This window comes from Papio anubis, chromosome 4 (assembly GCF_008728515.1).
Source record: "Papio anubis isolate 15944 chromosome 4, Panubis1.0, whole genome shotgun sequence".
Lineage (NCBI taxonomy): Eukaryota > Metazoa > Chordata > Mammalia > Primates > Cercopithecidae > Papio > Papio anubis.
Window position 1 is genome coordinate 77,922,366 of NC_044979.1, and position 14,738 is coordinate 77,937,103.

At 36.1% G+C, this 14,738-nt stretch overlaps 1 protein-coding gene across 7 annotated transcripts in view; it reads left to right on the forward strand.

Annotated features, from left to right (window-relative positions):
• The window catches only part of GLCCI1 (glucocorticoid induced 1), a 131,073-nt gene that overhangs the window by 91,485 nt on the left and 24,850 nt on the right, over positions 1–14,738 (forward strand). For 4 of the 7 annotated variants that reach the window (XM_021935282.2, XM_003896274.4, XM_021935285.2 and 1 more), the window contains 2 exons: positions 4,226–4,342; positions 10,909–11,061. In XM_021935282.2, the coding sequence (XP_021790974.1) occupies positions 4,226–4,342; positions 10,909–11,061 (270 nt within the window). The remainder of the gene's footprint in view (positions 1–4,225; positions 4,343–10,908; positions 11,062–14,738) is intronic. The other 3 variants (XM_021935283.2, XM_021935286.2, XM_009203344.4) reach the window with 1 other exon arrangement.

The window sequence follows — 14,738 nt, forward strand, 5'->3', positions numbered from 1 at the left end:
ATATCCCTTTACATGAAGAGGGTGTGTTCTAATGTCTGTTAATTGTTAGAAATGTCATTAACAGAAATAGACATCATAGTTGTATGTTTGCAGAGGTCTTCTATTTTCCGATAGCTCATTCCTCTTTGCCATGCAAGGCAGGAAGCATAGCTCCCCAGCCCTCTTCAGTAATCAGCGTGATTCTCTCTTCTGTTAGTACTGTTTCCTACTAAGAACCTTAGAACCTAATTACAGCCTTGGACATGTCATTCATTTCTCCATCCAGGTAACTGAACTAAGAATTTTTGCCTAATTTGAGTCAGGTCTCTGCTTTCTGCTCTTGAGCTATTACCTTGAGTGACCTAGTATTGAGGATATAAGCACTTCCCCAGAAAATCTTCTGTGGTCAAGGCTACTATGTTAAAATAAAAGAACACCCTTCACCGCCAGCAATGGAAGGAGAGTTCCAGTTGTTTGATGTCTTTGTCATTTTTTGGTTTTGTCATCTTTTAAGTTTCGACATTATGATGGGTGTTAATTTATATTTCCCTCATTAGAATGATGTTGAGCACCTTTTTTATGCATACTGACCATTTGGATATTCTCTTTGGCTAAGTACCTGTTCAAGTCTTTTGCCTACTCTTAGACTTTTTCTTATTGCTTTGTAGGTGTTCTTTACATATTGTGGATATGAATTCTTCATTGGATATATGTGTTGTAAATATCTTTTCCCAGTATATGGTCTGCCTTTTTATTCTAATGGTCTCTCTGCCTTCGTTTTCAAAGATGAAAAGAATTTTAGTTATTACTTTTGGTTCCTGTTAAATAGGATTTTAGCTTTAGTCACCATGTTCTGGACAGGTGCTACCCTATAGGTCACCTTTGTGTGAATTAGATAAAAACACTCCCTCTAAGTAGATGCAGCCCCACTAGCATAAGATTTTTTTTTTTTAAAGGGCAGTGTCTTTTAGTGAAGGAAAAGTCTTCTCTCAGGTAGCCTGAGTATTCTGCTAAGGCTACAGCTTGCTAAGTAGAGCTTGGTCTGGCCTGAATTTACCCCTCAGTCTGGTGCCTTAATGCTTGCTTAACACTCAAACCGCAAACCAAAGATGGCACCCTAGGGCAGGTTATCTTTAAATATTCAGAGTTTCTAACTATTGAATACAAATTATTATAGTTTATGTATTGGATTTTCTCTTTTCAAAAGGTTGTTCTTAAGTTGTGGGGAGCTAACTTCCAAGATTAATTTCCTAGTTTTGAGTTGGTTATGTCTTAAAAGTTTGGTTATCAGTTAGATGTCTCACACCCAGGATGTGTTTTTCCCACTGAAACACTGTTCTGTGGAATCTTGGTTTATAAACCAACCTATAGTAGTGCGATAGAGAAACCTTAACCACTGTATGTAATGGGTGGTCTTTCTATAGCAAATATTGTTTAGTGGTCTGTCTTAGGGTAGCAGTGGCATACTTCCCACATTGTCCTAACACTAGAAATAAGGATTACTTCTCTTTCCAGCTACCTATGATGGTTGTGCTGGTATCATGGTGCAGTGGTACCTGTGGATAAGAAGGATGAACTGAGGACACCAGGTCTCTTGCTAGTGATAACCTATAACATTTTTCCTGGTTTTAGGCTAGCTCCCTTCTTTTTTTCTTCTCTTCCCAAAGCCCCCAAATCCTGCTTCCTTTCTCACTGCCATCACTTAATCCTTTTAAGTTAAGATTTCCCATTTCCCTGCTCTATGGTGGAATATAATTCTTTCTGAGAAAGATTTCTGTCTTCTTCAGTCCTTGAGGCAAAAGTGCTCAACCAGTCTTTTGAGGATGAGGGTTTTGGTTTTGCATTTTTTATTTATTTATTTTTTAAAATGTTAACAGTAGTGGGGGAAATAAACAGGACAAAAATAGCAAGTAAACAGAGCTGATGTTACTAAGTTTTCAAAAAATGTGTTTCTGGTTCTCAGATGTTAAGTAAGGCCAGTTTCTGGTTTTTCTTCATTTAATTTCATAAATGCTTTAATCTTTTCTTTGTGACTATGCTAATTTCTCTCTATATAGTTATTATTTATTCCTTGTGACCCAGGATCACGTGTTTCCTAACTTTTTCATGGTTTTTTTTTTTTTTTTTTTTTTTAGACAGAGTCTCGCACTGTTGGCCAGGTTGGAGTGCAGTGGTGGGATCTTGGCTCACTGCAACCTCCCCCTCCCAGGTTCAAGCAATTCTTTTGCTTCAGTCTCCCAAGTAGCTGGGATTACAGGCCCACACCACCACGTCTGGCTAATTTTTGTATTTTTTTTTTAGCAGAGACAGGATTTCACCATGTTGGCCAGGCTGGTCTTGAACTCCTGATCCACCCACCTTGGCCTCTCAGAGTGCTGGGATTACAGGTGTGAGCCACTGCACCCAGCTGACTTATTCCCTAACTTTTTAAAACCTTGGAGCTAGTGTAATTGGGACCTGTTTCAAGTTGAAAGAAGGCTTCTCACATACTTCTTGACTAGAATTTGAAATATGCCAAGTATATAATATATATTTAGGAAGATGGACTTTTATCCTAATTCCCACTGAATTGTAAACACGAGCATAACTATGTTATGTCCCAAAGAAGGTCTGTCTTTGGAATTCACAGTACCTGTGAAAAGCTATAGGATTGTATTATTTAGGTTGGTAATCTAAGTGAAGTAAGGTTTGTAGCATGATGTAGGCTTTTCATCTTCAAGGGTTTGTTAAGTCGGCTTAGAACAAGACTTTTCTGGCTTATTTTGACATCTCAGAAGCCTTGAAAAAATAGGTTGACTAATATTTATCAATTTTAAGGTTTTTAAATATTTTTTAAATGAGCAAGTACAAATTATATTATTAATCTCTAGGCATTCTGAGCTCTTTCATATAAGCTTTTCTGGTTTTGCTTTTATACCTCTGTCCTAATTAAATGAATTGTATAATTTGAAATCCTATTTCTTTTTTATCATAGAGAATTATCGGTCTTGATTTATATTAATTACCTACAAATTTTGATCATTTTCTTATGAAAATTAATGTTCTCTGCAAGAAAATTATGTCAGTTCAACAGAGAGGAAGGAACACAAATATTAACATAATCTTATTTGTACATCTTTTGCAAGCACATTTTATGAGAGATCCATAAGCTACATAGAGCTTTAAAAAACTTAAAGGGATCTAAAGATCTCAGCATAAAAGAAAGGATATAAATTCTTCCTTGTTTGGGTGCTTCATTTTCTTCTATATTGTTTTCTCTTCTACTGTTAACCACAGGTAAACATTAGTTTTCTCAGCAACCTATATACTTTTACCCTTGAGCATTTATAGGCTTTAATAGTAATTTTCTATTGTGCTTTATATTGCCATGGTTATTCAAGGTAAATATTTAGATAATTTTGTAATACATTGTATCTTTGTTGTATCTCTCTGGGCTCATCGTAGATGTTCAGGGAATAATTATTAATTGATTAACATCATCTTTTCTACAAGGAAAATAATACCAATATTAAATGACTTCCCCCAAATTGTTAATGGTTTCCTTTAAAATACTCAGAAATTTTTTTACATCACCTAAAATATGTAAGTAGTTTAATGAATTCCAGGTCATATTATAGTAATGACTTTTCTGTGAAACCAGGGAAGTGTGAACCTTCCTTTTAGGAGAATATACCCTAAATTATATTTGTTTTTATAGGTTTTGTGATTGAAGAGCAATATATATAGTAATATATTAATAATTTACTAATACTAAATAGCTTTGATTGTCCACAACATCATGGGATTTACAATTTTAAAGTGTTTAGTAATTGATAAACCAGATCCATTTTGTTTATGTAAGACAGGAACTTAGAAACTAATGTGCCTATGTTTAGAATTCAGGTTTAATTTTAATCAGTAGGCATTTGAAATACTATTTTTCATCTTATAAAAGGTTTTCAAATAGGAAGATATTTCTGGTGTTACAAAGGTAAAATCTGAAATAATCTGGGTAAATGTAGTTAGCGTATTTACCAATAACACTATTAAAATTTGTACAAGTGAAGCATTTGTAGTATATATTTATTTCTCATTTTTAATAATCTTAATCCTAAAAACTTTCAAGGGTAAATCATTGTGGTGAAATACTGTCTCTTCTTAGAAACTTGAAATTTTTTTAATCAATACCCCAAAACTGAAGAAATAAATATAAAAATTTGGTATTCACTTTTATTCTCTTCTTGCTTCTCTTTCCCTGCCCCCAAAGCAGATTGCCAAACTGAGACAGCAGCTACAACGCAGTAAACAGAGTAGTCGTCACAGTAAGGAGAAAGATCGCCAGTCACCTCTTCATGGCAACCATATAACAATCAGTCATACTCAGGTAGGCTAACTTCTTCTTGTCCAGATTTGAATAATTACTTTTCATTCTTTAAGGAGGAGAATTCATCATTTCAGCATTAAAAAACCATAAATCTTTAGCTTTACTAAATTACTAGTTTGTTAAATTGTTATAAAAAGATCGTTAAAAAGCAGTCAGGTGGCCGGACTTGGTGGCTGACGCCTATAATTCCAGCACTTTGGGAGGCCAAGGCGGGTAGATCATGAGGTCAGGAGATCGAGACCATCCTGGCTAACATGGTGAAACCCCGTCTCTACTAAAAAAATATAAACACAAGTTAGCCGTGGTGGCAAGCACCTGTAGTCCCAGCTACTTGGGAGGCTGAGGCAGCAGAATGGCGTGAACCCGGGAGGCGGAGCTTGCAGTGAGCCAAGATCATGCCACTGTACTCCAGCCAGGGCAGCAGTGAGACTCCGTCTCAAAAAAAAAAAAAAAAAAAAAAAAAAAAGCAGCCGGGCATGGTGGCTCACGCCTATAATCCTAGCACATTAGGAGGCCGAGGCAGGCTGATCACTTGAGCTCAGGAGTTTGAAACCAGCCTGGCCAACATAATGAAACCCCATATCTACTAAAAATACAAAAAAATTAGCCAGACTGGTGGTGGGTTCCTGTAATCCCAGCCACTCAGGAGGCTGAGGCAGGAGACTCACTTGAACCCGAGAGGTGGAGGTTGCAGTGAGCCGAGATCATGCAACTGCATTCCAGCCTGGCTGACAGAGCGAGAGTCCATCTCAATGGATAGCCTTCTCTTAATAACAGATAAAACAGAGGATAGTGGTCTCAAGGATGATACTGACCTGGATTGAAACCTTTACTTCCTTCACTTATTGAGCAGCTATGGGCATTATCTCATTCAATCTTCCTAACAGTTCCTTTACCCATCTTTCTCTGTATCTCTATGTATTTTATCCCTATTTTACATATGAAGAAATTGAGGATTAACGTTTTTATTTTCCCCTAGAAGTAATTACTAACATATCCCATGGAACCAAATAGTCATGTAACAGAAGAAACCCACGCCGTATATCAAAACAAACCCCGATTAGAGTTTGTTTCACAAAGATAAGGATGATTCAACATTAGGAAATGTATTAATTTAGTTCATTGCATCAGGAAACCAAAGTAGAAAAAACATTTGATTTTTTAGATGCTGAATTACACTTGATAAAAACTCAGTATCATGTGATTAAAAAAAAACTCTCTTACTAAAAATAGGATATTTCCTAATGTGACTAACTGCAAATACAGTAAGATCCTAACAATAAAATATTAGTAGCGTAATTGTTAAAAAATCAAGTCAAGGATGTCTGTAATTATTGATATTATTTTCTAGTGGTTTAGAGGTTCTAGAACAGGGCAGTAAGAAAAAGAATTATTACTACTTACATAGGATATTATATATTTAGAAAATCAAAGTGAATTAACTAGACTATTAAAACAAATTATAGGATAGCTAAAATGAAAAATACTGACAATACCAAGTGTTGATGAGGATGTGGAACAACCAGAACAGCCATACATTGCTGGTGGGAACACAAAAAGGTACAGCTACTTTGGCAAACATTTTGCCATTTTCTTAAGAAGTTAAACCTATGCTGACCATTCAACCTAGAATTTTCACCCTTTGGTATCAATCCATGAGAAATAAAAGCATATGTCCACACAAAGACTTGTACATGAATCTTCTCAGAGGCATTATTCATAATACTAAAAAAAATGGCTCTCTCACCACTCCTGTTCAACATAGCGTTGGAAGTTCTGGCTAGGGCAATCAGGCAAGAGAAAGAAATAAAGGGTATTCAGTTAGGAAAAGAAGAAGTCAAATTGTCCCTGTTTGCAGATGACATGATTGTATATTTAGAAAACCCCATTGTCTCAGCCCAAAATCTCCTTAAGCTGGTAAGCAACTTTAGCAAAGTCTCAGGATACAAAATCAATATGCAAAAATCACAAGCATTCTTATACACTAGTAACAGACAAACAGAGAGCCAAATCATGAATGAACTCCCATTCACAATAGCTTCAAAGAGAATAAAATACCTAGGAATCCAACTTACAAGAGATGTAAAGGACCTCTTCAAGGAGAACTACAAACCACTGCTCAGTGAAATAAAAGAGGACACAAACAAATGGAAGAACATACCATGCTCATGGATAGGAAAAATCAATATTGTGAAAATGGCCATACTGCCCAAGGTAATGTATAGAATCAGTGCCATTCCCATTAAGCTACCAATGACTTTCTTCACAGAATTGGAAAAAAGTGCTTTAAAGTTCATATGGAACCAAAAAAGACCCTGCATTGCCAAAATCCTAAGCCAAAAGAACAAAGCTGGAGGCATCATGCTACCTGACTTCAAACTGTACTACAAGGCTACAGTAACCAAAACAGCATGGTACTGGTACCAAAACAGAGATATAGACCAATGGAACAGAACAGAGCAATCTACAGCCATCTGATCTTTGACAAACCTGACAAAAACAAGAAATGAGGAAAGGATTCCCTGTTTAATAAATGGTGCTGGGAAAATTGGCTAGCCATAAGTAGAAAGCTGAAACTGGATCCTTTCCTTACTCCTTATACGAAAATTAATTCAAGATGGATTAGAGACTTAAATGTTAGACCTAAAACCATAAAAACCCTAGAAGAAAACCTAGGTAATACCATTCAAGATATAGGCATGGGCAAGGACTTCGTGTCTAAAACACCAAAAGCAACAGCAACAAAAGCCAAAATTGACAAATGGGATCTAATTAAACTAAACAGCTTCTGTGCAGCAAAAGAAACTGCCATCAGAGTGAACAGTAAACCTACAGAATGGGAGAAAATTTTTGCAATCTATTCATCTGACAAAGGGCTAATATCCAGAACCTATAAAGAACTCAATCAAATTTACAAGAAAAAAGCAAACAACCCCATCAAAAAGTGGGCAAAGGATATGAACAGACACTTCTCAAAAGAAGACATTCATACGGCCAACAGACACATGAAAAAATGCTCATCATCACTGGCCATCAGAGAAATGCAAATCAACACCACAATGAGATACCATTTCACACCAGTTAGAATGGCAGTCATTAAAAAATCAGGAAACAACAGGTGCTGCAGAGGATGTGGAGAAATAGGAACACTTTTACACTGTTGGTGGGACTGTAAGCTAGTTCAACCATTGTGGAAGACACTGTGGCGATTCCTCAAGGATCTAGAACTAGAAATACCATTTGACCCAGCCATCCCATTATTGGGGATATACCCAAAGGATTATAAGTCATGCTGCTATAAAGACACATGTACGTGTATGTTTATTGCGGCACTGTTGCACAATAGCAAAGACTTGGAATCAACCCAGATGTCCATCAGTGACAGACTGGATTAAGAAAATGTGGCACATATACACCACAGAATACTATGCAGCCATAAAAAAGGATGAGTGCATGTCCTTTGTAGGGACATGGATGCAGCTGGAAACCATCATTCTCAGCAAACTATCGCAAAAACAGAAAACCAAATACCACATGTTCTCACTCATAGGTGGAAATTGAACAATGAGATCACTTGGACGCAGGAAGGGGATCATCACACACCGGGTCCTATTGTGGGGAGGGGGAATGGGGGACGGATAGCATCAGGAGATATACCTAATGTAAATGACGAGTTAATGGGTGCAGCAAACCAACATGGCACATGTATACATATGTAACAAACCTGCATGTTGTGCACATGTACCCTAGAACTTAAAGTATAATAAAAAAAAAAAAAGAAAAAAAATGGAAATAGACAAACATCAAGTCATGAGTGGATAAACACTTCATAAACCCTGCATCCATGCAATACTGTTAGGCAGTAGAATGGAAGGAACTACTGATATACGGAATAACATGACTGAATCTCAAAAACATCATGCTAAGTGAAAGAAATCAGGAGCAAAAGGCTACATACTATATGATTTGTTATGTTAAATTCTCAAAAAGGCAACATTATCAAAACAAAGTTTTAGGGATGTGGATTGACCACAGAGAGGCCCTAGGGAAACTTTTTGGATGATAGAAGGTTCTAAATGTGACTATACTAACAAAGCTCAACAAATTGCATACTTAAAATGGGAGAATTTTATTGTATGCCGATTATACCTCATTAAAGCTGTAAAACAAACTGGCAAGCCTGAGACATTTGAAGTGAAAATTCTTTTATGCCTTCCTTTTTCTTCTTAATCTGATAGAATTAACATATTGTTTGTGTTTCAAGCAGTTTTTCTCTAGGATACCAATGCACTTACACTAGATCAGTTGACTCATTGACTTAACAAAGAAGACTTACACAATTGTTCAATTTTACATTGAATTTTTGCCATGTGATTATTCTTAAAAATTATTATCCTTTGCTATACATACTGAAATATTTGTAGGTGGAATATGAAGTCTGGAATGCACTTTAAAGTATTCTAAAAACCAAAAAGGGTTGTTCACATGAAACAAATTGGTAAATGTTGATAATTTTTGAGGTTGGATTATGTGTACCAGGGGGTTTATTTTGTTTCTCTATTGAATTATGTTTGTGATTGGAATTTTCCATAATGAAAAGGGGAAAACTGAAACTAGATGACTAGATAAAATATAAACATAACACAAATTCAGTTTTCTCTTGTATTAGTAATAACATGTTTGAAAATATGATAAAAATATAAAATACCTGGAATCAAACTTACAAGAAATATGTAAACCATACATCTTTGAGAACATGAAATATAAGTCTTAACACATTAATAGATGGGAAGATTCAGTATTTTTCAAATAGCAATTTACCTGAAATTGTTTTGAGTTCCAGTGCAAATTTTAAATGAATTGTTTTTATTACTTGAAAAGTTGTCTTCAAGGGTCAATGAAAAACCAGTGCCCATTAATAGAAAAGAAAATTTGAAAGGACTTTTCCTACAAGATATGAAAATATAATATAAAATTATAGCAATTAAGTGGCACTCTGTCTAGGGATTATCAGATAGTAGCTCCAGGAAATCAAATACAGAATCCATAAAGAAATGTCGGGGCAGTTGGATTACTGTGTGGGGAAAAGAATACTAAGACTTTACACCATACACAAAAATAAATCATGATAGATTAAGTATTTAAATATGAAAAACCATAAAAATCCAGAAAGAAAAATATTTGATTAAAGTTGATTACCTATTTGATAAAATACAGTTAACCCTTCAACAACAATGGGGATTGGGGCATCGACCTTCATGCAGTTGAAAATTTGTTTGTAACTTTTGGGTTCCCAAAAACTTAACCTACTAACAGCCTACTGCTGCACAGAAGCCTTACTGATAACATAAAATAGTCGCTTAACATATTTTGTATGTTTCATGTATTATATACTATATTCTTTAATAAAGTAAGCTAGGGAAAAGAAATCATTAATAAAATCATAAGAAAGAAAAAATATGTTCAGTGTTCATTAAGTGGAAATGAATCATCATAAAGGTCTTCCTCCCCATTGTCTTCACGTTGAGTAAGCTGAGGAGGAGAAAAAAGAGGAGAGGTTGGTCTTGCTGTCTCGGGGTGGCAGAGGTGGAAGAAAATCTGTATGTAAGTCGACCCGCACAGGTCAAACCCATGTTGTTCAAGAGTCAACAGTATTTGAAAAAATACTTGATAGTAATATATGAAAAAGAGTGAAAACTTCAATATGAAAAAAGTTCATGCATCAATAAGAGACAAAAGACATTGATGAGCAGCAACTCACAGTTGGCAAGAATACACCATTGTATGGGAAATATTATTAGTGTGCTAACCCATGATTAGCAGTCTACCTTATCACAGATCGTGTATGTCAACTTGATTCAGTGTAAGATAGAGGTCATTTGTTGTTTTAATTTTTACCTTATTAATCTTTATTTTTCTTATTCTTTCCTGTTGTATAAATCCTTAAGCATCAAAAGTCTTGTCTTACACTTTTTACTTAACAACTGTTAGTGGTAGTTAATTTTTGAGAACTCCTGCCAAGGACTTTTGAAAACAGCCTTTAAATTGTCAAGTGAGTTGTTGAGCTTAGCATAATACTGTTGCCACATGACTTAATAATCCAACAGATTTTCTTAGATGGAAATGGAAGATACTAGAAGGTAATTGTCACTATACAGAAAACAAACATCTTTTAAACATACTCATACAGAGCTATGCAGTGGACTTACGTGATATATTTAAGTTACGTGACTTCAACTATGCTGTTCCCGTGAAATAGAAAAAGGAAAACAATGTAAATAATGCAGAAGATTCTGCCATTCTACTGAACAAGTATATACATTATACAGCTATGCCTTTATACTTACATAAAGGGATTTGAAATGATTATTTTGACTATGTAATTTTCATTTTACTTTCTTAGTACAGAACCTGAATTTCTCTATGTGCACCTGAATTTTTATTGTATTTGGAAGGTCAGAAATAACTCTGTTCATTGAGTTTCAATTTTAATATTTACCATACTCCTTAGTTCTTAATTGCTTTGACCATAAATAATTTGATACCACCTTTATCTTATCTCATAGGCTACTGGATCAAGGTCAGTTCCTATGCCACTGTCAAATATATCAGTGCCAAAATCATCTGTTTCACGTGTGCCCTGCAATGTAGAAGGAATAAGCCCTGAATTAGAAAAGGTATTCATTAAAGAAAATAATGGGAAGGAAGAAGTATCCAAGGTAAGGTTACATGGGATATTTGAATCCTTTTTTTCTTTGATGTAACGACCTGTCTGAAAAGTACTTTTTTAGTAACGGCTTTATTAAGATACAATTCACATGCCATCCAGTTGATACTCATTTAGTGTACAATTCAGTGGTTTTTAAGAGATTCAGAGTTATACAACCATCACTACAATCAATTTTACAGCATTTTCATCATCCCAAAAAGAAACATTTTATCCTTTCACAGTGGACTCTCATTTCCCTGTAATACTCTTGGCCCTAGGCAGCCACTAATCTGCTTACGGATTTTTTGGTGGTGATTCTAGACACTTCATATCAATGGAATCATACAACGTGGCCTTTTGCAACTGAATTTTTTTTTTTAACTTAGTGTAGTGTTTTTAAGGTTCACCCATGTTTAGCCTGTTATCGGTGACTTTCTTTTTATGGCCAAATATTAATCAGTTATATGGATTTTATTTATTCAGTTATCAGTTAATGGAAATTTGGATTGTTTTACTTTTTGGCTATTGTGAATAATGCTTCTATAAACATTTGTATACAAGTTTTTGTGTGAATATACTGTTTGCACTTCTCTTGGGTATATACCTAGGGTTGGAATTGCTGATATGGTGACTCTGTTTAACCTTTTGAGGAACTACCAGACTCTTTTCCAAAGTGTCTTCATTATTGTCCATTCCTACCAATGTATAAGAATTCCAATTTCTCTGCATCCTCACCAACACTTGTAATTATCTGTCCTTTTTTAATTATAGCAATATTAGTGGATGTGAAATGATACATCATTGTGGTATTAATTTGCATTTCCTAGTGGCTGAAGATGTTAAGCATCTTTTCATGTGCTAGTGGTTTTTTTGTTTTGTTTTGTTTTGAGATGGAGTCTCTCTCTTTCCCCCAGGCTGGAGTGCAGTGGCATGATCTCAGCCCACCGCAAGCTCCGCCTCCCGGGTTCCCACCATTCTCCTGCCTCAGCCTCCCGAGTAGCTGGGACTACAGGTGCCCACCACCACACCCAGCTAATTTTTTTGTATTTTTAGTAGAGACGGGGTTTCACCATGTTAGCCAGGATGGTCTGGATCTCCTGACCTCATCATCCACCCGCCTCGGCCTCCCAAAGTGCTAGGATTACAGGCATGAGCCACAGCACCCGGGCTTTAGTGGTCATTTGTATATTCTCATTGGAGAAATGTTTTTTTTAGATCTTTTTCCCTATTTTACAATTGGCAGTGAAATTGCTAGGTTGTAGCATTTGTACATTTAAAATCTTGAATATTGCCAGAATTACCCTCCCAAAAGGTTATACTGTTTTACTCTCCTTCAAAATTTCATGTTAAGTTTATAATTTTATATATATTACAACATCAAGGAATTCTTCGGACATCATGGCATCCCTGTTTACCATTGAACTCTTGTTTTTTGTTTTTTGTTTTTGAGACAGGGTCTCATTCTGTTGCCCAGACTGGAGTGCAGTGGCACAATCTCGGCTCACTGCAACCTCTGCCTCCCAGGTTCAAGTGATTCTCCCACCTCAGCCTCCTGAATAGCTGGGATTACAGGCGCACACCACCATGCTCAGCTAATTTTTGTATTTTTAGTAGAAACAGGGTTTTACCATGTTAGCCAGGCTGGTCTCGAACTCCTCACCTCAAATGATCCGCCCACCTTGGCCTCCCAAAGTCCTTGGATTACAGGCATGAGCCACTGTGCCCAGCCCATTAAACTGTTTTCTTTAGACATTAAGTAAAGTTTAAGAACAGTAATGTAAGGATGTAAACTTTTGGTCTAATTTTTAGAGGATGAGATAATTCACATATTTGCTGATTCCTTAAAAACATCCTTAAAAAGCAAAACTGTACTAAAATAAAAAACTTGGTAAAGTACTTCTGCTTTTAAATAAGCCATACTTCAATTGTAGCCATATCAGAATTATTCTGGGATAACCTACAAACTTATAATTTTTAAAAGTTTTAGATTTATGATTAAGTGTACCTCAAAGTTTTAATTAATCAAAATATCACCATGAACTGGCCAGTAGCCAAAAAAGGAAAATTGTCTGGTTAACTATGTCAGTATTCCAACATAGTTAACCAGACAACTTGTTCACATTGTTTTGTTTATAAAATGAACTGGTATGTAAATAATTAAAAATTATCTTTAGAGTAAAATAGTTATTGTTGTATGAAGTTGGTATAGTTTTTGTTTAGCAGCATACTGTAGACAAATGAAGTTTTCAACTTTTTAGGTTCAAACGTACATGTGCAGGTTTGTAATATAGGTAAATTGTATGTCATGGGAATTTGGTGCACAGATTATTTCACCACCCGGGTAATAAGCATACTACCTGATGAGGTAGTTTTTCAATCCTCACCCTACTCCCATCCTCTAGCCTCAAGTAGGCCCTGATATCTGTTGTTCCCTTCTTTGTATCTATATGTACTCAATGTTTAGTTCACATTTGTAAGTAAGAATATGTATAGTATTTGGTTTTCTGTTCCTGTGTTAGTTTACTTAGGATAATGGCCTTTAGCACCATCCATGTTGCTGCAAAGGACATGATCTTATTCTTTTTATGGCTGCATAGCATTTCATAGTATATATGTACCACATTTTCTTTATCCAGTCTACCACTGATGGGCATTTAGGTTGATTCTGTATGTTTGTTATTGTAAACAGTGCTGTGATGAACATGTGCATTCTTGTGTCTTTATGGTAGAGCAATTTATATTTCTTTGGGTATATACTCAATAATGGGATTGCTAAGGTGAATGGTAATTCTGCTTTGAGTTCTTTGAGAAATCACCACAGTGCTTTCCACAGTGGCTAAACTTATTTACATTCCCACCAGCGGTGTGAAAGCATTCCCTTTTCTCCATAAACTTGCCAACATCTGTTTTTTTGGCTTTTTTGTTTAGTTTTGGTTTTTTTGGTGACGGAGTCTCGCTGTGTTGCCCAGGTTGGCATGCAATGGCGCAGTCTTGACTCACTGCAACTTCTGCCTCCTGGGTTCAAGCGATTCTCCTGCCTCAGCCTCCCAAATGGCTGGGACTGCAGGTGCATGCTGCCACGCCCGACTAATTTTTTTTTTTTTTTTTTTTTTTTTTAGTGGAGACAGGGTTTCACCATGTTGCCCAGAATGGTCTCGAACTCCTGAGCTCAGGCAATCTGCCTGCCTCGGCCTCCCAACGTGCTGGGATTACAGGCGTGAGCCACCGCACCCAGCCTGTTTTTTGACTTTTTAATAATAGCCATTCTAACTGATGTGAGATGGTATCTCATTATGGTTTTGACTTGCAATTTTGTAATAATTAGTCATGTGGAGCATTTTTTCATATGCTTGTTGGCCATGTGTATATCCTTTTGAAAAGTGTCTGTCCATGTGATTTGCCCACCATTTTTTTCTTTTTCTTTTTTTTTTTTGAGACAGAGTCTTGCTCCATTGCCCAGGCTAGAGTATAGTGGCACAATCATGACTTATTGTGGCCTCAATCCCTCAGGCCCAAATGATCCTTCCACCTCAGCCTCCTGAATAGCTAGGACTACAGGCACGTCCCATCACAACCAGCTGATTTTTTTTTTTTTTTTTTTTTTTAGTACAGGCAAGGTCTTGCTAATTTGTCCAGGCTTGCCTCAAACTCCAGAGCTCAAGAATCCTCTTGCCTTGGCCTCCCAAA